We start from the raw sequence: 22,672 nt of genomic DNA on the forward strand, positions 1-22,672 counted from the left end.
ACTAGGGCTCTATCTGTCTAGGTTCTTACATGGCTCTCCTGAACATAGGATCAGAGTCTCTCTCACACGATAATGAAGTTGCTGGGATATAGGGAAGAACTGTCCCAATTTTAAAGATGGGTACAGGAGGCAGAGATTTTAAAAAGTGACTTGTCGAAGCTCACATGGGAAGTGTGTGGCAGAGCCAAGAATTAACCCAAGATCACCAGTCCAGTGCCTTAACAACATACCTAACCCTCTGACGGATTCCCCCCCACCTCCAAACCAAGGCTCAAACCACTAAGTCATGTGAATGAAAAGTAACAGCTCTTTCCCAGGGACAAAAGGCGGCTTAGAAAATTAACTGGAAGAAAATCGCTAGTAAGAGCAAAAATTCATCTGTGATTCATTACTCAAAACAGATACAGTAACTAGGGCATCTGAGGCCATTCAAGTGCCTCAAGGGTCATTCCATTGTTACTCTTCTGGAATCCAACTGACTCTTGAATAACTGGGGTGCTTGCTTCTACTGTGTTCAGTGGGCTGTCTTATGGCCCCTGGTATTCTCTTTGCAAGGCACAGTACTTCCGGAAATCTGTTATGAGTCTGGTTGGAATCCTGGAGTTAGACTGACTGAGTGGTAAGGGAGACAAAATGGGAGAGGTAATATCTTTTATTGGACCAACTTCTGTTAGTGAAAGAGACAAGCTTTGGAGCTCCACAGAATTCTTCTTCAGGTCTGGGAAAGATATGGTAAGAGGCTGTTTATCTCATGTAAGGAGCTGCACATTAAAGTCTTCTCCTTGCCCCCCCCCCCACATCTCTTTATAAAGGGTATAAAAGAGTTCTACTTTCACACACTGCAGATCAGCTTTTGAGTAGCACAACTTTTATCACTAATATTTGTATTGGCATGGCATAAAAAAAGGAAGGACATCTTCAAAGAAAAGACGACAGCATTCCTACTCAAACTCCTCTAAGTATTCAGGCCAGATTTGAGGGCCTTGTTTATTTGAGGTGGGTGGGACTTGATTTCCTATGTCACACTCTAGATGTATTATTTGTGTTTCGGTAACACCTAGAGGGCCCAACTGGCATCAGGACCCCACTGTGCTATGAGCTGTAAAAACAGCTAATGAGAGAGGCAGGATCATCCTCCCTAAAGTTGCTCTAATAAAGTTTCCTCTTCTACAGATGTAGGCCTGATATGAAGATCTTACAGAAGAGGAAACTTTATTAGAGTAACTTTTGGGAGGATGATCCTGCTAAAATCACAGGACCAGGAGACCTGAAATGAATTCCTGGTTCTGCCACAGTGTCTATGCATAACCTGTGGTACATCACTTAGCTCCCTCAGAACCTCCGTTACCCCATGTGAGAAACAGGGCTAACCACAGTGACCTACCTCACTGGTGATTTGAGAGACTAAATTCATTTATGTTTGTAAAGATCCTTGGATGGAAGGTGCTATAGAAGGGCAGAGTATCATATGAGATGGCAGGGAATGCACCAATCTAAGGGTCCTTTAGAAAGGGGAATGTTACCAATAATCTGGCAATTACTAGTCAAAATGTTCTCCAAGCTCTTTCATTCCTACCTGTACCCAGTGTTGTTCCTGCCAACTACAAGGTGCTTTGGTTGTTTGTCACACATGTACATGTTAAAGTCATTCTCTGGCAACAGGTCCACATCATGGAAAATGAAACAGTCCCAGTTTTCCTCCTTCAGGGCCTCCAAGTATCCTACATTCAGCAGTTTAGCTCGGTTAAACTTGGTATTGCCAGCCTGTGAGTAAGGAAAGGAAAACAAGGCATACATCAAACCCATTAAAGGTTATTTGCAACCTGCCTGGATTCCATCCTAACCGCATAGGTTACAGTATCCTTCATGGCTCTCAGCCTTTATACTGTACCAAGTTCTCACACCAAACAAAGAGCTATTCCTTGACATTATATTTGGGCATCAAAGCAGCCAATATTGTGAAGTGTTTCTTCATCCCCTACCTGTCATGAATGGCCATAGACAGAGTCAGACAAGGCACAGGTTATCTAGCTGCCAGAAGTAACTTAAGTTGTGTGATACTATTCTACTCCCATCACTTCTTGCCTTAGAATTTCCATCAGACAAAGTAATGAAAGAGCAACGACCATGTGGCTTAGAAAGCACGGAGTGTAAATGCAGTTATTATTAGCATGAGTTACATAAACATAAAAAATAACTGTATTCTAAAATTTAGCACTTTTCCTCCATTGATTTGCGAGCACTTTACAACAAGGGAAAGTATTGCTATTTCCATATAGAGAAGCTAAAGCACAGAGAAGTTAGTGACTTGCTTAAGGTCACACATTATGTGCAGAGCTAGGGAAAAAATGTGGTACTCCTACCACACAGTCTGGTACACTACCCGCAATCTACACACACTGTCTTTTATATACACAGAGCTGTACCAGGACTCCTGGCTTCAGATTTTACTTTATTCTATTTTTTACTGGATTGTACATGTTTACTTTTTGCTATAGTTTGGTGCCTCTTCCCTTTTCAGAAGGATCTGTTCTATAGGTTTATTTTAATTGTAGCTGAAGAATTTTGAGCTGTAGTTAGTCGTTTCTTAAGCCTATAATGGTGACAAAATTCAGTTAGAGCAATGACGCAGCCCTCTCGTGAGCATGCATGCATTTGAACGCACGCACGCACGCACCCATACGCTAGCCTGCAGAACACATCCTGTGGCTATGTGTGAACAACGGCCTGCAGTGCAAACAGAAAGAGAATGACAGTTCACATTCCCTTTAAAAAGGAAGTTGACTATTTTCCATCTTTATCAATGTGTAGGAGCAGGATTTTATAATTGTACTATAAGAGTCGAGGTACTAATGTAGGTCTTGATTTCATTTTACCAGCCACCCCATTTGAATAGCAGAAAGGAATGACCCTCTGGGACATTGGTAGAAATGCATCTGACAGACTGCCAGTGTCTGTACTGATGTTAAGGCAGGGACAGACCAGAACAATCCTTATGACTGATTATGGTCACCCTTTTGTTTTAGGATAAGTTATAATGTCTACTATGGTTTCCTATATGTAAATTAGGCACTCTAGATAAATATACATTTCTTTGTTTTAAGGTTTAGTAAGTAAGAGACAGGACCTTGTACTGTGTCTATGTTAAGAAGATTCAAAATAAACTGACACTGTTTGTATTCTCAAAGGTCTCTGTAAAAAGACTGTTTGTGTATGAGGAATGTATGCATCAGGAAAAGATAAGGTGTAAAGACCATTGTTATAGCCAGATGGTCAAGGAAGAAGGAGTAAAGAGACTTAACGACACCACAAAATCATCAGTGCACATCCATAATGAAGGAAGGGCAAATTGACGACCCTGAGGTGAAGGCTGGCACCCCTAAAGGCAGGACAATTGATTACATCGGAACCAGGACAGGATGACCCTCTCGGAGGTGTATTGGAACGTTTACATCAAAAGATACACCAATTAAGAAGTAACCAGTCACAAACTGACACAGCAAAATCCATAGACTTCAACAGAGAAAAAAGACTATAAGAACAGGGTGCTTAGCCATGGGACTTTGGGTTCATCTTGTCACACTCCAGGAGCATCGGATCGCGACCGACAGAGCTCTGCTCCCCTCTGCGACCAATCTGGCTGGCCACTAGATTGATCCAGACTCTGGACTCGTAACTCTAAACGTCGACTGGCAAGACTGTGTGTGTGAATGAAAAGCATATGCTAACCGTTGTATTCTCAATAAATGCGGCATGCTGCCTTCTCCCCTATAAAGATCCCGTGTGCTTCTTATCAGTATAACAAATGTTTATTTTTATAAAACCAACTGCTAAAAAATTATGATCAATATTGTTTTATCAGTTGCCATTGGACTTAACCCTAGGCTAATATATATTTCCTGCAGACACAGCAGCACACACACACACATAGGATTCAGTTGTGACAGACAATGAGCTGCAATGTATTAATCTAGGACTACTGATGTGCAATAATTATATGAATATTTAAGTGACCTGATCAGGGAGGTATATTTATTGTGTAACTATGGTGAGTTAATAGAATTGCCTATAAGACTGTACTGATCTAACTTAATGAAGATCTGAAGGGAGAACAAACAGGAAAGCAATGCAATAAACCTAGATAAGCAGCCTCAAGTGCATACTTGGAAGACAATGGGCCAAGCTGTTAGCTTCTAGGATCCTGTCTCCAGGTTGAAGTGTCAGAGTTGTTTTGCCAAAGCTGGGAGCCTGGAGATCAAAACACTCAGGGCTTGGCTATACTTGCGACTTACAGTGCAATAAAGGAGCCCCGGGCGCATTAGCAAGGCACGTAGAGCGCTCTGACGCTGTGGCTACAGCGCTGCTGGTACTCCATCTCAGCAAGTCAATAACGTTTGCTGCGCCCCCACTGGAGTGCCGTGGCACCAGTGTGGATGCACTGGTCCTATAGAGCACTCTGATCAGCCTCCAGAAGTGTCCCACAATGCCTCTGCTAGCCACTCTGGTCATCACTTTGATCTCTACTGCCCTGCCCTCAGGTGACCAACCATCAAACCCGCCATTTAAATTCTCTGGGAATTTTTAAAATCCCCTTCCTGTTTGCTTAGCCAGGTGTGGAGTGCTCTCAACGAATCTTTCCAGGTGACCATGCCTCCACGCGCCAGGCGAGCCCCAGTATGGAGCAATGGCGAGGCGTTTGGGGGGAGGAAGGGGTCCAGTCCCACCTGTGCTCCAGCCGTAGGAATTACAATACCTTCAGGCAGATATCAAGGAACAAAATGGAAAGGGGCCATGACCGAGACGCACTGCAGTGCAGGGTTAAAGTGAAGGAGCTGCGGAATACCTACCGCAAAGCCCGTGAGGCAAACAGACGCTCCGGTGCTGCCCTCCACGACCTGCCATTTCTACAAAGAGATGGACGCGATACTTGGGGGCGACCCCACCTCCATTCCGAGTACCACCATGGACACTTCAGAGCCCAGTTCAACAAGGTGGGAGGAGGAGGAGAAGGAGGAGAAAAGCGGGAGTGAGGGTGCTAAGGCGGAGGAAGACACCCTGGAATCCCTAGATGCATGCACCCAGGAGCTGCTCTCAAGCCAGGAGGAAGGTAGCCAGTCGCGGCGGCCGGTGCTTGGGGAAGGACAAACACCAGAGGAGGTTCCTGGTAAGCAGCTTTTATTTTGGGAAGGAAGTTATTCGGTGCGGGCTCTTGGGGTGAGGAGGGTTAGGGCTGCAGGCATGCCGAGATGCGGAATAGGGCATTGATGTGCTCTGTCACATCACGGTAATCGGCCTCGGTGATCTCTTCAAAGGTCTCCTCCAGAACTTGGGCAATGCGCTTGCGCAGGTTTCATGGGAGAACCACTGTGGTCCTTGTCCCAGTCAGGCTAACATGTCCGCGCCACTGTGCCATGAGGGGCGGGGGGACCATTGCTGCACACAGGCAAGCTGCATATGGGCCAGGGCGGAAGCCGCATTGCAGTAGAAGACCCTCCCTTGCTTCCCAGGTCACCCTCAGCAGCGAGATATCTTCCAGGACGACTCCTGTGGAAAATGTGGGGACAGTGTTCAGTATAGGGGCCCCCTGATGCTGTTGGCTCTCCCCAGGGCACAGAAACTCAGAGGACAGTACAGCCGTGAAACGATCAATCACGCTTGACCCTGTGCTTACTCACCATTTTGGGGCTCCTGTGGGTTATGTGCGCTCGCATTGGGATGGACAAATTATGCTATTGTGTAGACTGTGCTTGCCCTTAAGTGGGGGAATGATTGCTCTGTCTGGTGTGAACAATGCTGCCTCTGTTAAGTGTTGCATTTTGCCTTTACAGATGCAACCTTGAGATCTCAGCCATCTGTGTTATCACCAGCCGAAAGACTCCAAAGAATCAGAAAGAGGCCACATAGAAGCAAGGAAGATGTTGCATGAAGTAATGCAGCATTCAATTAATGAAAATCGAAAAGTGCAAGAGTGACGGGACAGTGAAAGGAGGATCCGCCAGCAGAATGAGGTGCGCTGGCACAAAAGCACGGTGCTCCGGCAGCAAAGCACGGATCGGCTGATAAGCATCATGGAGCACCAAGCGGACTCCATCCAGGCGCTCGTAGACATGCAGGCGGAGCACTACCAAGCCCGCCCCCCCGCCGCAGCCCTTGTCCCAAAACTCTTTCCCTTGTGCCCCCATGTCACCTCCAACCCACTTTCCCCAGCATCCGGGTTCTTATTGCCAGCAGCTGCCTCCAACACCTGTAGTTTCACCACCCAGCCCTGAAAACTATGACCTTTACCCACCGCACTGAACCCCCATCCTGAATTATAGCCATCCTGAAGTGCAGCACTCATTGCACAGCACTCCAGACAGGAAGGCTGAGTATGATAACAGGACATACCCAAATCTGTGATTGTACCGTTCCCCACCCCACCCTCTTCTCTTTCTGTTTCCCAAGCAGTTGTGTTTCTTTTCAATAAAAGGATTTTTTGGCTTTGAAAACATTCTTTATTATTGCATAAAGGAAAAGATACCTTAGCCCAGCAAAGAAACAGGCACTGCAAGTCAGCATAGCAAACACAGATTCCTACTAACATTGGAACGACTGCAATTCATTCCCATGCAGGGCATCAGACATTATTGGTGGCTTTCAGTCTCAAATTGCTCCCTCAAGGCATCCCTAATCCTTGCAGCCCCACGCCGGGCCCCTCTAATAGCCCTGCTCTCTGGCTGTGCAAATTCAGCCTCCAAGTGTTGAACCTCTGAGTTCCATGCCTGAGTGAATCTTTCACCCATCCCTTCACAAATGTTATGGAGGGTACAGTATGCGGATATAAGCACGGGGATGCTGTCATCGGCCAGGTCCAGCTTCCCATCAGAGAGCACCAGCGGCCCTTTAAACGGCCAAATGCACACTCCACAGTCATTCTGCACTGACTCAGCCTGTAGTTGAACCGTTCCTTGCTGCTGTCAAGGCTCCCTGTGTAGAGTTTCATGAGCCACGGCATTAAAGGGTAAGCGGGGTCTCCAAGGATCACAATGGGCATTTCGACTTCCCCTATGGTGATCTTCTGCTCTGGGAAAAAAGTCCCCACCTGCAGCTTCCTGAACAGGGCAGTGTTCCAAAAGATGTGTGCGTCATGCACCTTTCTGGGCTCGCCTGTATTAATGTCAATGAAACACCCACGGTGATCCACAAGCGCCTGGAGAACCATAGAGAAATACCCCTTCCGATTAATGTACTTGGAGGCTAGGTGGGCTGATGCCAGAATTGGAACATGCGTGCCATCTATTGCCCCTCCACAGTTAGGGAAACCCATTTGTGCAAAGCCAGCCACAATGTCATGCACATTACCCAGAGTCACGGTTCTTCCGAGCAGGATGCGATTAATGGCCCTGCCAACTTGCATCAACACGAGTCCAACGGTCGACTTTCCCACTCCAAACTGGTTAGCAACCGATCGGTAGCTGTCTGGAGTTGCCGGCTTCCAGATGGCAATAGCCACCTGCTTCTCCACCATCAGGGCGGCTCTCAATATCGTGTCCTTGCGCGGCAGGGTGGGGGCGAGCTCCTCACACAGTCCCATGAAAGTGGCTTTTCTCCTCCGAAAGTTCTGCAGCCACTGCTCGTCATCCCAGACTTGCATGACAATGTGATCCCACCACTCACTGCCTGTTTCCCGAGCCCAAAAGCGGCATTCTGTAGTGGTGAGCATGTCCGTGAATGCCACAAGCAAACTCATGTCATATGCGTTACTCGAGTCGATATCATCACTGTCACTTTGGATCATAAGGAATAACTCAACTGCCAAACGTGACGTGCTGGTGAGACTCGTCAGCATATTCCTCAGCAGTTCGGGCTCCATTCCCGCAGACCGAAAGGAAAGACAGAGCACGCAGTACAAAAAACGTTGAAAGATGGAGCCAAATGTGGACGGAAGCAAAGGGAATGATGGGATGCGAAACAATGCATCACGGGGCGTTGGGACAGGACCCAGAATGCCCTACACTCCCCGCCCCGTTCCCACAAGCCACAGCGCCAGAATGGGAAGAGGTGCTCTGTGGGATAGCTGCCCATAATGCACCGCTCCCAACGCCACTGCAAGTGCCACAAATGTGGCCACGCCAGTGCGCTTGCAGCTGTCAGTGTGGACAGACTGCAGCGCTTTCCCTATTCAGCTGTATGAAAGCGGGTTTAACTCACAGCATTCTACATCTGCAAGTGTAGCCATGCCCTAAGAGTTTAAAAGCCCTTCTCAGAGGAATGAGAGGGGGTCCTTTCAGGATCCATCCAGGGAGACAGAGAAGTGCTCTGTGAAGGAGTCTGAAGAAGTTGTTCCTTCTCACATCCAGGGGATGGTAAGCCTGGGGGAAGAGCAGGCATGCATATAGGTTGAGTATGAATATGGAGCCTTTCATTTACATATTAGGTCAAATTCAGCCTAGGCTGGTAGTTACAAAGAGTCTAACATCTGAAGGCTGTTTGGTGTCACTGATCAGGCCATCCCAGTCCAGTTCCTACATGCAGCAAGCCACATCACAATTACCATTGGCTCTAACTGGCCCTCTTGTTGCCAGTTTCAGCCTAAACCCAAGGACTGAATAACCCATGGAGATTAAACTCCCCTCTCTCCCCCTATAGGCAAGTTTAAGGCACACTGGGGGACGAATACATTGTGGCAAACAGTGCAGCACCTACTTTGTGAACAAAGGAAAGATTTGTTCTTTAGGGCTTTCACCAGCACCCTTAAAAAAAAAAAACATGATATTTTAAAAATAATGTAAAGGTGACCTGCAGAGGGAAAAGAATTGGCTTGGTGCCCTTTTCATGATCAATGGAGAAGACTAAAAAGGCCCTTTGGGGGAAGGGAAACTCAGTGGTTTGAGCATTGGCCTGCTAAACCCAGGGTTGTGAGTTCAATCCTTGAGGGGGCCATTTGGGATCTGGGGCAAAAATTGGGGATTGGTCCTGCTTTGAGCAGGGGGTTGGACTAGATGACCTCCTGAGGTCCCTTCCAACCCTGATAGTCTATGATTCTTTCCCCCATCACCCAAGAGGCAGTCTCTGCATGTTTAGTATTAAAAAGTCAGGTGTGGTCCACCCTGCTTTTTCTGGAACACAGTGTGGACAACTAATAAGGTTATGACTTCACCGTTAACAAGAGCAAGTGACAGCTGATCTTCAAAATCCCTTCTCTGTGTTTACACATTCTGGTTTTGTGCGTGCCTATCCATCACTGCCTCCTAACAATAAAGGATATGGGAGAGTCCCAGTCCACATCTCTGGGTCTTCAAAAGAAAGACCCTCCAGCAAAATAGGGAAAACAAGACTTGGCACTGGTGATAGATTAGACAGAAGGAGCTTTGGGGCCTTCTTTAATACATCCTAAAATAGTAAAGGAAGGACATCCCCCTCTTCAGCCAACCTGTAAAACTCCGATTCAGAGCAATGGAAAAAAACAAAAAAAACAGGATATTCCAAGTAAAAGCAGATCCTGCCAATCACTGCTGCTCCTGTTCCTAGATGATTTAGAGCCAGAAATAGGCCTTCATTCAGAATTTCCTGCCTCTTGTTGGTTTATGACACAATTGTGAGGTTATTTAAACAGAACAGGGTTGGTTTATGACACAATTGTGACGTTATTTAAACAGAACAGGGTAGGGAGTTTTGAATTAAATTTGTTTCCTGCTATCTGAAGAGTGAATCAAAGTAGAGCAGATGTGAATGGAAGTTTAAAAACAGAAAGCCCTGAGAGTGGGTTACGAGAAAAGCATTTGCTGGCTTCCACTCCCAGAGCAGACTTATGCTTCAAGCTCACCTGACCACAGTACCAGTGTTGGGTATGAAAGAAACCCAAGCAAGACTTAAAATGCTCTACAAAATTAGCAATTAATTTAGCGCAAAGCCACTGAATGTGAACAGAATCTCGAAGGTATCAAACATACTGTCAGGACTTCACATTCCATTCATCTTTGCTACTCAAAGGGTATCTGTATGCCAAAGAGCTCTTATTTAGTGTTTTATTCCAGACAACAGGAATTCGTACACAAGTACTATGATGTGAATAATGATTGTCACTATCAATAAACTATCTGAAGGGGTGGAAGAGACCCATGAACCAAGATCCTTGATCTGAACACCCCCAAAATTTTGGGGCTGAGAACGTTTCATCCTGGTTGTGTAAGTTTAACATGCTGGGTAAGTTAATTTTCTCAGTAACAAACATTAGGATGGTCACCTCAAGGCCTAGGTCGGAAATGCTAACTAAGCTACAGGTTTCAGACTAGCAGCCGTGTTAGTCTGTATTCGCAAAAAGAAAGGGATGACTTGTGGCACCTTAGAGACTAACCAATTTATTTGAGCATAAGCTTTCATGAGCTACAGCTCAAATAAATTGGTTAGTCTCTAAGGTGCCACAAGTACTCCTTTTCTTTTAACTAAGCTACAATACATTTCATAGTTTCTTCAGGCTGGCAAGGGCTTCCTATGTATGATTTTGAAGGCTCTAGCTACCATCAAGGACATTTTCTAAAAAGATTCCCATCTTTACCAACAATAGTCCAGATTCCCCAGTACTAGCACCAGTGTGAGCCCCAATGCAGAAGGGCTGCCAAATCCATGTTAGCACTATAACAATTAGACTTGTTCTGAGCAGGCTGGATGGCATCCTGCGTAAAGCACAAGAGGCAGCTACCAGCCAGTTTGCCTTGAAGCTCGCAGCACTGTTAACACAGACAGAACTGAATTGGTGTTAGGGAAGGTGGGACATTTTTAAAGAGCTTCTCTAATTCAGACAGGATCGCTGAACAAAAGGAATGCCATTGTCCTCTAGCCAATAAAGGAGACAGCCAGCCCTGAGGCACCATCACAAAGCCAGGAGAAATATCCGCAGGGCAGAAGAGTTTGGGATGCACAGGAGTTAATTAATCTCCTATCCCCCCCCAAGCAAGCAGTTCTCTTGCCTTCATGATTGCCTCACCTGGTGGATGACATAGATACCATAGTCCAGTTGCTGTCTCTGTAGGAATGGGTGGAGGTGCTCCAGCAGGTACAACAGGTGCTTCTCTCGATTGCGGTGTGGGATCAGGATGGCCACTCGTTGCAGTGCTGAGCACTCTGCAGGGCGATGCCGGCCTTTTGCCACCTGAGGATTCTCCTTCCGTACCTCTTCGAATGTGAGAGATGCTTTGAACTTGAGCTTGCGGGGGCCCTCTATAGGAGAAGTACAGGAAGCATTCTTAATTCATTTCTGGTTTCAGGCTAGCTAAGTGCCTTCATGGGAGTGACTCTGCACTCCAGCATTTATAGATTCCGAGACCAGAAGGGGCCATTCTGATGATCTTGTCTGACCTCCTTTACATCACAGTCCATACAACAGCATGAGAAGCTTGGGTTCAATCTCAAATTCTAATTTATCTTGCTTCCCAGATCAAATGGAATGGAGAGTGTTGTAAAGGCATTACATGGGTCCTGGAGGGAGTGGATACTTGGAGTTGCTTAGCATTTATTCACTTGAAGAAGCAATGACAATGATGTATAAAAGGAGTCCCACTCAATCAGAAGGATAGTCATTGTTTCAACATGGGCTTCAAGGGGAGAGAGAGTGGAGAGAGATGTGAGAGTAGAAGTGCAGGAAATCATCATGGCTTTAACCATGGACATTGAAGGATGTAAACATTTTAGGGTCAGGAAATGCCTCTTACTAATCCAACATTCCCATGCCCAAATTAGACCTTTTCAGTGGCTGCTGTGCTGATCTTTCATCATAGCCTCTGCTGACATAGAGAAAGCTCACTTGAGGGAGAAGAAATCACACAACTGTGACTAGAGATGGTTGCAAAGTTTTGACTGAAAAAAATTCCCAGAAAAAATGAATTTTTTTTAAACTATTTTTTTTGCAGGAAAAAATGTCAGCATCGCCCAACCAGCTTGCATGAGCATGGGCATACAAGGAGGACGACATGGTCCAGAAGCTTTGTGCTGCTAACGCAGAAATCACCCCCTGGCAGTAAAGCTGAAAAAGGTAGCATGGGCCAATATGGCAAACCTCAAGGTTCCATGGGCTGCTCAAAGTTCCATGGAGCTACGGTACTAATAAAAATGGCCAGTCTAAGGAAGCCTCTGAAGATGTCCATTTGACCCCTAGCCAGGAGGATAGCATTAGTCCCCAAAACAGTCACACAGTCTTTGTCAAAGGAAGATACACTTATGAAACTACATTTCATTTCCCATTAGGGTTTTCACATCTGCTGTGGAGATGGAAAGCGGAAGTGTATGGGTTGTGAGGAGGATGGAAATCTCTTACCACAAAAGCAGGGTTCAGCATAAAAGAAAGAGGGGGGGTGGGAAGCAGTGGAACCAGCAAGCAAGTCAGGTAGGGGCAGAGGCCCATTTCCTACTAAATTATTATTCTGGAGTTCAGCACGTTGCAATATGCATTTCAGAAGATGGGCTGTACTTAAGTACTGCAGATTTAACAGATTAAACAATGAAGAGCACAGTATGGGACCCATAATGAGCCCAGTAACCAGGTACCTAAAGTTGCCAATGGAGCACAGTATCCAGATATCAGGCTGCTACAGCTATTTCTGATGGGTTTTCCTTCCCCACCTTCTGTTCCCCTGTCTAACTGGCTGCCATAGCCAGTAAGTACATATGGGCCAAACTAGTCTCATAGGCAAGTAGGAATGTCATCCATTCCATCTCCTTCCAGTGTTGGCATGGTGGGTTTTTGCTAGCCTTTCAGAATGAAGTCAGGGTGACAGCATCTAGGTAACTCATGAGCTACCGGAGTTCGTTTAGTTTACCTAGCCAAAGCACCACCACTGGGCATGGTGAGGACCCAACAACCTCTCCCCATAATGTATTAAACTGTCCTACACATCTCTTTATACTTCTTAAGTATTTCTAGGGTGAACAGATATCTAACGGTTGAGAGGACGCAGTTTATCTTTTATGCAACTGTCACTAGCTTTGAGTTTGATTCACAGGAAAAGCACCTGGGTGAAAGATGGCTAGAGGGGAACCAAGGAATCAGTAGCACAAAAGCAGATTTCATTCATTAAAGATACTGAAGACTGAGCCACTTACGCAGGTAGGGAGAGAGAGCAGGGCAGTGACTCACGGTGGACTTCACTGTGGGAACTTCTTCTACAGTTGACATGGACTTCTTTTTCTGATTCTCCTTCTCCAGCATGGTTGCCTTCCTGAAATTCTCCACCAAGCTCTTTGTTTTGGGAGTCTCCTGTACAGTGTCCACAAGGTAACTGGAGGTGGCCCATGCCACCACCATTATGAAGAAGATGAAGATCAGCAGCAGCCTGAACTTGTAGGAAAGGTGAAGGATGGCAGAGCTCAAGCCCATGGCCCTCCCTCGTATGCAAGCCGCTCTCTCAGCAATTTTCCTGATGCAGCTCTTTCACCATACACCTCAGATGGGTGAAAATAAAGGACCCAGAAGGAATGTCACAATAAGGCAGGAAGCTGGGAGATATCAAAGGCTGCTGAGCCTCCTGTTGCTTTGGAATTCATGGAGTTCTGGTACAGCGATTGTTGGAAGGCAAACATCACATGACTCACCCTAGTACAAAACAGAGAGAAGAGGTTGTTTTATATTCCCTCAGCTGCACTGCAATGCACTCCCGACGCCCACCTCCCCGAATTCACTAGAAGAACATGGGGCACAAGGAGTGCTAACGGAGAAGCAGAGAGCCTAAGCGGAGAGCCAAAGCGCTACAAAAGCAGCATGGTCTGGTTGGTAGGTCACCAGACAGTAAGTCGAGAAACCTGGGTTTTGTTCCCAGCTCTCCCACTGACCTCCTGTGTGACAGTGGGCAAATCTCTTCCACTCTTTGGGCCTCTGTTTCGCCTCCCACCCTCTCTCTGTCTGGTCCTATTTAGATTATGAGCTGCAGCACAAACCGTCTCTTACTCTGTGTGTGTACAGTGCCCAGCACAATGGGGCCCTGATTTTGGGTCTCTAGGACTATTTCAGTACAAATTATTAACACCAACTGGAAAGCAGGAAGCTCTGCCTGGCCTGCCTCTAGCCATACTCCTGAAAAGTGAGGCACAGCTGAAATTACCTCTGAGGAATGAAACTTGCTTTGCTTTAAAGTTTAAGGAGAGATTTCTCAGGGATGCACCCCAGGAGTGAGCCACACAATGCTTACTTAGTGTCAAAAATCCTTCCTTCCCCAGCCACTCAGCATTATTACCTCGTGACCACTGCCCTCCACTTTCTTCTCACCTGCTCTCAGAATGTTGAAGAACTAGCCGGGAGGAGGCAAGTTTTCCTGTTTTTCTGAGTGGGAGTTTCCTTTTCAAGTGAGATCTTTCCCAATGATCCTGTGATACTGGCAGACCAGGTGCCAGCTCATGCCAAGGCCCCAGGCCTCAATGAACATTTACAAATACATAACTGGAAACCAGTCTTGTTTACTTACATCAGAACAGATATTAAGTGTTAAGTTGATAAGAACACGCTTAGTGATTAGACTTGATAAAAAGCTTGTAGGATGCTACATGTATTACTCTCATTTATAATCTCTAAAGCCCATGGTACAAAATTATGCATGAGTGTTTGCATTGTAAACTTCTGTAATTGTGTTACACAACAAACAACAAAAGAAGCATCGATAAAGTGCTTGTCCTGCATACAAGAATAGCTCATTGAAAGCAACTGACCTATTTTGTAGCATCAAAGGACAGAGACTTTGTTGATTGCATTCCTAACTCCCTCCAGGAAGCAGAAGCCTATGCATGAACTTATCCTGTCAGTTTTGGGCTCTAGAGAAGAAGGGATAAAAATCCCTAACGAGAAGAAACTGAATCTCTCTTATGCTGTGTGGACTTGGAGGAGCAAGGATTCCTAAACACAACCATAGAGTTCCCCATGATGCTTGGCATGGTTTAGCCCTGGGGGGGCAGGAGCGGGAGAGAGAACATTTTGCATTGACAGATCACTACAACTCTATCACTCTTAGGATTTAGACTGCAATGCATTTGTGTTACATGCTTGTATATAACTCTTATTTCTTTTTCCTAGCTAATAAACCTTTAGTTAGTTTATTACAGAACTGGCTACAGGCATCTTTTATGAGAGATCCAAGATACCAACTGAGCTGGAGTAAGTGACTGGTCTCTTGGGATTGCAAGCAACCTATTTTGTGATTTTTGGTGTAAGTGACCTTTTATCACTGAATCCAGCTTGCCTAAGTGACAAGATAGACTGGTGAGCTTAAGGGAACTGTCTGTGACTCCATGGTAAGACTGTTTCAGTGATCCAGGAGTTCACATTTGTTACTGGGTTGTATAATTACATTTCACCAACATACCACCAGTTTGGGGTGTCTGCCCTGTTTTTGACAGTCTGCTCTGAAGTAAACACTCATGGTCATGAGCCACTCCAGACAGCGTGATAGATCCAACTTTTTATTTCTTCCCTCAACGACACTCTTCTCACTGCATCATGATCACATAGCTATTATGTTAATTTTTCATGATGCAGAACATACAAGGAAGAAAGAAATTAGATTGTAACTGTGATACGTAGCCTATCACTTAAATCAGCTTCTGTACCAGATGATAATTGGAGGATAGCTAATGTGATGACAATTTTTTTTAAATGCTCTAGAAACAATCCCCACAATTACAGGCTAGTAAACCTAACTTCAGTACCAGGCAAATTGTTTGAAATTGTAGTAAAGAACAGAGTTATCAGACACATAGATGAACACAATTTGTTGGGGAAGAGTCAGCATGGCTTTTGTAAAAGGAAATCATGCCTCTCCAATCTATTGGAATTCTCTGAGGTGCCCAACAAACATGTGGACAAGGGTGATCCAGTGGATATAGCGTACTTAGAATTTCCGAAAGCCTTTAACAAGGTCCCTCACCAAGGGCTCTTAAACAAAGATGTCATGGGATAAGAGGAAGTTCCTCTCATGGATTAGTAACCGGTTAAAAGATAGGAAACAAAGCGTAGGAATAAGTGGTCAGTTTTCACAATGGAGAAAGGTAAATAGTGATGTCGCCAAGGGATCTATACTGGGACCAGCGTTGTTAAACATATTCATAAATGATCTGGTAAAAGGGATAAACAGTGAGGTTGCAAAGTTTGGAGACGATAAAAAATTACTCAAGATAGTTAAGTCCAAAGTAGGGATGTAAATAGGGTTTAAAAATAGTAACAGTTTAACCTATTAAAATTCTTATCAATTAAACAGTTAACCATTAAGGAGTCCCAGCGGCCAGCGGAGTTTAATTGTTCACCGAAACCGGTAAGACTACTCCTGAGAGCATTCTGTGCCTAAAAATTCTGCACATAATATTTTAAAATTTTGCAAGTTTTATTTGTCAATAAATAAATGCAGAGGCTCCAGCATGGCAGTGGGGGGCACAGGCCACTGGCTGCACGAAGGTGGAAGATCACTCTGCAGCCCCCCCACCCCAGGACACAGACTCAGCAGAGAGGTTGCACCCAACCCTGACACAGCACAAGGCCTGGGCCTGCCGCAGAAACACCCTGGGGCCATGCCCCTCTGTGCCAGGTGCACCAGGTGTGGGGCAGGCAGGCTCAACCAGGCAGGACCCAAGTGTGGAGGGGCTCAGTGTGAGGAGATAGAATTCTGTGTGAGACAATCTGGATGCAGGCAGGCAGTGGGGTGTCTGAGTGTGGGGGGGATCTGGAGGCACAGAGGCTCATTGCGGGGGTTCCAGGTGCAAAGGGACTCTGCAGGGGCTTCCAGGTAAAGGTTGTTGGGGCTCAGCAGAGTGCTCTGTGTGGGGGGTTCGCAGCGGGGGTGGGGGGGTAGGGGAGTGCTGGGAGAGTGGGGGTTGGTGGGGTCTGGGTGCAGGCAGTTGGCAGTCAGTGGCATGGGGTCTGGATGTGGGGGCTCAGGGTGATGCATCAGGGTGGGGGTTTGAGTGCAGGGAGCTCAATGGGGGGTGGTCTGGGTGCAGGGGTAGGCGTCCAGAGGCAGGGGTTGAGGTTCAGTGGGGTGAGGTTTGGGTATGAAGGGCTAGGGGGCTTCTGGATGTACCAGGTGAGGCTTGGCAGGGAGGTCTGGATGCATAGGAGTTGGGTTGATGGGAGAGCAGCTCCCCATACAGTGACCCCTCCTCCACAGCTGAGGAGTGATGGGGGCAGGAAGCAGGGCAGGATGCTGAGCTTCCTGCAGCTGGGGGAAGTTTCTGGGGGTGGGTCTGACACAGCCCCAGCCACTCCTTGCAGGGGAAGAGGAAGTCCCATCCTCTCCTGCCTCCAACCAAGCCGGGACTTGGTTGATCCTGGATCAGGGTAGGAGCCACTGGCTGGGGTGTTCCCAACCCCATGGTGATTTACCTCTCCACTGGGTGCCTGAAACATTGTACCTGCACTACTAGGGAGTGGTGCGTGACTGCTCTTGCAGCTTCCCTTTGCTTCCCTGTAAAAGTCATTTTTCTGCAGGGAAGAAAAGAAATCTGCAGTGGACATGAATTCTGCGCATGCACAGAATTCCCCCAGAAGTACAAGACTCATGCTTATTGGTTAACTGGTTAAACTTTTACATCCCTAGTCCAAAGCAGACTGTGAAGAGTTCCAAAGGGATCCCCCAAAACTGGGTGACTGGGAAACAAAATGGCAGATGAAATTCAATGTTGATAAGTGCAAAGTATTGAACATTGGAAAACATAATCCCAACTAGACATACAAAATGATAGGATCTAAATTAGCTGTTACCACTCAAGAAAAAGGTCTTGGAGTCATTGTGGATAGTTCTCTGAAAACATCCGCTCAATGTGCACCAGCAGCCTACAACAGGGTTCAAAAAAGAACTAGATAAGTTCATGGAGGATAGATCCATCAATGGCTATTAGCCAGGATGGTCAGGGATGCAACACTAAGCACCTTGGGGCAAGGACTTTCACCTTCCTCTGTGAAGGTTTTTCACCTTCCTCTGCAGCGTAGGGCACGGGTCACTTGCTGGAGGATTCTCTGAACCTTGAAGTCTTTAAACCATGAGTTGAGGACTTCAGTAACTCAGACATAGGTCAGGGGTTTGTTACAGGAGTCGGTGGGTAAGATTCTGTGGCCTGCATTGTGCAGGAGGTCAGACTAGAAGATCATAATGGACCCTTCTGACCTTAAAGTCTATGAGCAACACTTGGAACGTTCTCTGGGTAAAATACTCTTCCCCAAAAACATCCACCAGTTCCTCACTCTCTCCCCCTACAAATCAATGAATTCTTCCACACTCTGAGCTGATTGGCTGGGAATAGGTTCCCTCTGATAGAAAGGCTGAGTGATAATGTGAGGAAAAGATCCCTTTAATTCTTGAGGTAGGTGCGTTTCCCCTAGAAGATTTTAGAAGATTAGGTGGGAAAGGAGGTTATCTTAGCCGGCGGGGAAGAGAGTTGTGAAGGAAGAACAGTGCTCCAGGCTCACTCTCAGTACCAACTCTTCAAACTATAAGAGAGACAAGGTAGGTGAAATAATATTTTGTATTGAACCAAGCTCTTCAAACTAGAAGTAGTTGATGAGAGGGACAGGCATTGGCAGGGAGAGAGGTAGGTTGCAATGGCTACAGGATTCCTACTCAGTGCAGCAGCAACTTCTTCCCATCTCTTCCTTATTTGTGACTCAAGTGAGCTGTGCAGAGGAAAGGAGGGCCCAAGAACTATGCACGGCATCCCTCGTTCACCGTTAAGTGTCATCCATAGTAGACACTTGAATCTGAACAGGTTGACGCACAAACAATTCAGTGTATCCTCACTAGCCTTGCTGAACTGGCTAAGTTTGGGCCAGTGTCCATGCTGATTTGTCAAAACCAATTCAGGTACTTGTACATTATCTCCACGATGGAGGGTGTGTTGGGAGCGGAGCTCGCAGTCCCACGCCACAGCTGCAGCCCATAGTTCATTGACTGAGTACTCCTTTTCTTTTTGCGAATACAGACTAACACAGCTGTTACTCTGAAACCTGACATATTAGTAAGAATATAAAAATGTCAAAAATTAAATGGGCAAACAAGAGCCAAAATTCTATTTCAGGCAAATATACAGGCTTGAATATTATTAACACTCCTAACAGTGCACAATTTACGTGGCAATGTCAGAATTAGAGAGTCACTTTCTGCTGACAATGAACAAGAAACTCTTTTAAAATAAGGAAGACAGTATTATCCGTAAAGATTGCTGCCTGTCCGTCTCTGCTTCACTGCAGAACTTCTGCCTAGAACCTCCCCCAACCTCTGTACTATGGGATTTGAAGAAACAGTGCACATAACTTGCATTAGCAGCAACACTGGCCGCTGCACATCTTGTCTGCCACTCATAACACTGAAAATGGTATGAAGATGTAAGCAGAGTCAGGATGGGCTCCACCCTGACATCTGGTGGTGAGGTGTGGCAAGTAGTGGAAAAGAACTTCAGGGGCTGATCTCAATTTGCATAGGCACACCCACCCCGCCTAGAATGAGGCCATAACTGCCCAAATGGTCACTTTGGCTGTTGTGGGATCCCCAGTGTCTCTGTTATTGGGGCGGGAAGAGTAAATTGTTATTACCCTGATTATGGGAACTGTGCTTGGAACTGTACTTGGCCTTTTGTTATGATGGAGGGACTCACCATCAACTGAGTAGCACTCGCTAGGCAAGGGACATGGGTTCCAAAACTCTGTGAAGGGAGAGAGACTTGAGACAGGTATTAGTACCTGGTGGTGTGGTCCCCTTTGTGAGGGCCTGAAGCACCAATTGCACCTCTGTCTCTCTCCACTGTGGAATGTCAGAGCTAATTTTGGGTCTATTAAGAGTCTTGCTACAGGTACTGTGCTGCATTCACTTTGGCCTTATGGTGCACCAGCACTAAGGCCCCCACTACTATGAGCTGAAATCACTGAGAGCTGAAATCACTAAGAGCTGAAATCACTGAGCACTGTGTCAAGTAGTGGGGAGCCGGAAGATCTAGAGTGCAGTGGTGCTGTTCGTGAGACGGCGAGCTGTGCAGAGCGGAGCCGTTCGCGAGACGGCTAGCTGAGCAGAGCTGTTCGTGGGACGGCGAGCTGTGCAGAGTGGAGCCGTTCGTGAGACAGCGGTGTGTTCGCGAGACGGCGAGCTGAGCAGAGCTGTTCGTGAGATGGCGAGCTGTGCCGAGCGGAGCCGGTCGTGGTGGAGCGGAGCCGTTCGTGAGACGGCGAGCTGAGCGGAGCCGTTCGTGAGACAGCGGTGTGTTCGTGAGACGGCGAGCTGAGCCGAGCTGTTCGTGAGACAGCGGTGTGTTCGTGAGACGGCGAGCTGAGCCGAGCTGTTCGTGAGACAGCGAGCTGTGCCGAGCGGAGCCGGTCGTGGTGGAGCGGAGCCGTTCGTGAGACAGCGAGCTGAGCAGAGCTGTTCGTGAGACGGCGAGCTGTGCAGAGCGGAGCCGGTCGTGGTGGAGCGGAGCCGGTCGTGGTGGAGCGGAGCCGGTCGCGAGACGGCAAGCTGAGCAGAGCTGTTCGTGAGACGGCGAGCTGTGCAGAGTGGAGCCGGTCGTGGTGGAGCGGAGCCGTTCGTGAGACAGCGTAGCAGAGCAGAGCCCTGTGGGGCAGTCAGCTTCAGGACACGTAAGGTACCCCTTACCTCTTTCCCCCACACACAGGCACATTTAGCCAGACTGGGGAGTAACACTCTGCAGATGAACTTTTGAACTCTGGGGCTGGACTTTTTGGAGTTTGGGTGATTTGAGGATTGCTGGACTCAAGAGACATTTGGGGTTCTGGGACTCAAGAACCCGAGGGAAAGGATGTGGCCCAATTTTCTGGGGTGGGTCTTTGCTCATGGTTTGGTTAATGAACACTAGTTGTGGTGTTTTCCCAATTTAATGCTGATGTCGTTTACCTCATGTAATTAAAGATTCTCTACTACACCGAGACTCCGTGCTTGCGAGAGGGGAAGTATTGCCTCTTCGAGGCGCCCAGGGGGTGTGTAAGATTTTCCCAGGTCACTGGGTGGGGGCTCGAGCCAGTTTTGTATTTGCTTTGATGAGAGGGAACCCCTGTGTACTGAACCCGGCCCTTGCTGCTATCAACTTGGCCTGGCAGAAGGGTTACAAAGATACATGGAGTACCAGTGGCCACTGACTGAGTGATGAAAGGGCCACAGTTACAGCAGATGGGAAAGTCACTGACATTCCTCCAACACTGGTTTATGAAATAACACTGCTTGCATGCCCTTTGGGAGTCCTGTGAGACCCAAGAGTCCAGCTGCTCTCGCACTCCATTCTTTGGCTCCCAGTCCCACTCTGGCTATGTTCTACTGTAGCTCTGCAGCCATTATGTGCTGTGGCTCTGTTTAACTGGTGTCCAAGGTGGTGACCCTACAGACGGTTCTGTGGTGAAGGTGCCATTGCATTGTTTAGAGCATGAAGTATTACCTGCACCCATATATTTGCAATGTCAGACCTGTTGGCAAGAGCACCTTCCTTCTGCCACAGAATTACCAGACCATCTCCTGAGCCTGTAAATCTTGACACACTCACTGGTTCGGAATAAAATCAGACAGGTGAAATGTTATGATAATCAAAGACCGGGAACACTTCCCGCTCACTTCATAGTCACCTGAAGCGTGTGCCAAGTGAACAATATGTAAGTAGAGCCACCTTGAGCTTCCTGCTGGTAAACAGTTCAGCGTCTGCCTTTTCTAAGACTGGGATTCATAGGCTTCCTGCTAGGCGACCACTGAATTCTGTCTCCGAAGTTCATTTCAATCAGCTCAGGACTCTTCATTCTCACAACCAAGTGGCATTGATGTACAGTACTGTTTTTGAATCGAGGAAGCACCAGCTTCACAACATTTAAAGAAGACCTGCAAAGGGGGAAACAATTGGGCTTTTTCCTTTTTTGGCATCTTTGTGATGGATAAAAGCAGCCTGAAAAGTGAGCCTTTTGGTGAGGCAGAGGGGTTGCCTGCTTGCTTTTAAATTAGAAACATACAGGCTTGTCAAGCCTGTAAAATTCTATAACCTTTATCTACACTAAGGGAATTTTGAAAACATTTCCCATTATTGATAAATACAAGTTCAGCTTCACTGGTGTTAGCAACAGCTGAAGAACCGAGTGTAAATGGGCTGCCAGCAGCCACTGGTATTTTACATGCTATATGGATTAGGTCTGGGCTGAGCCTGGTACCTCTTGATCCACCATGCTGCTACCTTTCCAGCACCTCATGGAGGCTTTGCTAAGTGGCTACCCAATTTGGAGCTTGTGACGTTACTGACATAACCTGTAACCATATACTGTTATATATTTGCAACAAATATTGTACAAAGGTTGTCATGTAAGGTGTCAATGGAAAGGTTATGATTTGCTGATTATGATTATGCTATCTGTATGGGTGTATCATTTCTGTAGTTGCAGTTATAAATATTGGCTATGTATGTGAATATCAATGTGCTTTGATTCTAAATACCCCCAGTGAAACATTTGGTCAGCTTCTTAAAAAAGAACTATTCTCAGGCCTTGGCTACACTTGCAGATGTACAGCGCTGTGAGTTAAACCCGCCTTCATATAGCTGAGTAGGAAAAGAGCTGCAGTCTGTCCACATTGGCAGCTGCCAGCACACTGTCGTGGCCACATTTGCAGCACTAGCAGCGGCGTTGGGAGCGGTGCATTATGGGCAGGTATCCCACAGAGCACCTCTTCCCATTCTGGCGCTGTGGCTTGTGGGA

At 46.8% G+C, this 22,672-nt stretch overlaps 1 protein-coding gene across 3 annotated transcripts in view; it reads right to left on the bottom strand.

Moving 5' to 3' along the window:
• Positions 1-22,672, bottom strand: part of B4GALT4 (beta-1,4-galactosyltransferase 4) — a 78,792-nt gene that overhangs the window by 20,890 nt on the left and 35,230 nt on the right. For 2 of the 3 annotated variants that reach the window (XM_074974352.1, XM_074974343.1), the window contains exons 3-5: positions 13,078-13,567; positions 10,967-11,199; positions 1,577-1,764 (exon numbers count right to left, since the gene is read on the bottom strand). In XM_074974352.1, coding sequence (XP_074830453.1) covers positions 1,577-1,764; positions 10,967-11,199; positions 13,078-13,351 — 695 coding nt within the window. In that variant the 5' untranslated portion in view covers positions 13,352-13,567. Of the gene's footprint in view, positions 1-1,576; positions 1,765-10,966; positions 11,200-13,077; positions 13,568-21,562; positions 21,582-22,672 lie in introns of those variants that run through there. The other variant, XM_074974361.1, reaches the window with a different exon arrangement.

This window comes from Natator depressus, chromosome 1 (genome assembly GCF_965152275.1).
Source record: "Natator depressus isolate rNatDep1 chromosome 1, rNatDep2.hap1, whole genome shotgun sequence".
NCBI lineage: Eukaryota > Metazoa > Chordata > Testudines > Cheloniidae > Natator > Natator depressus.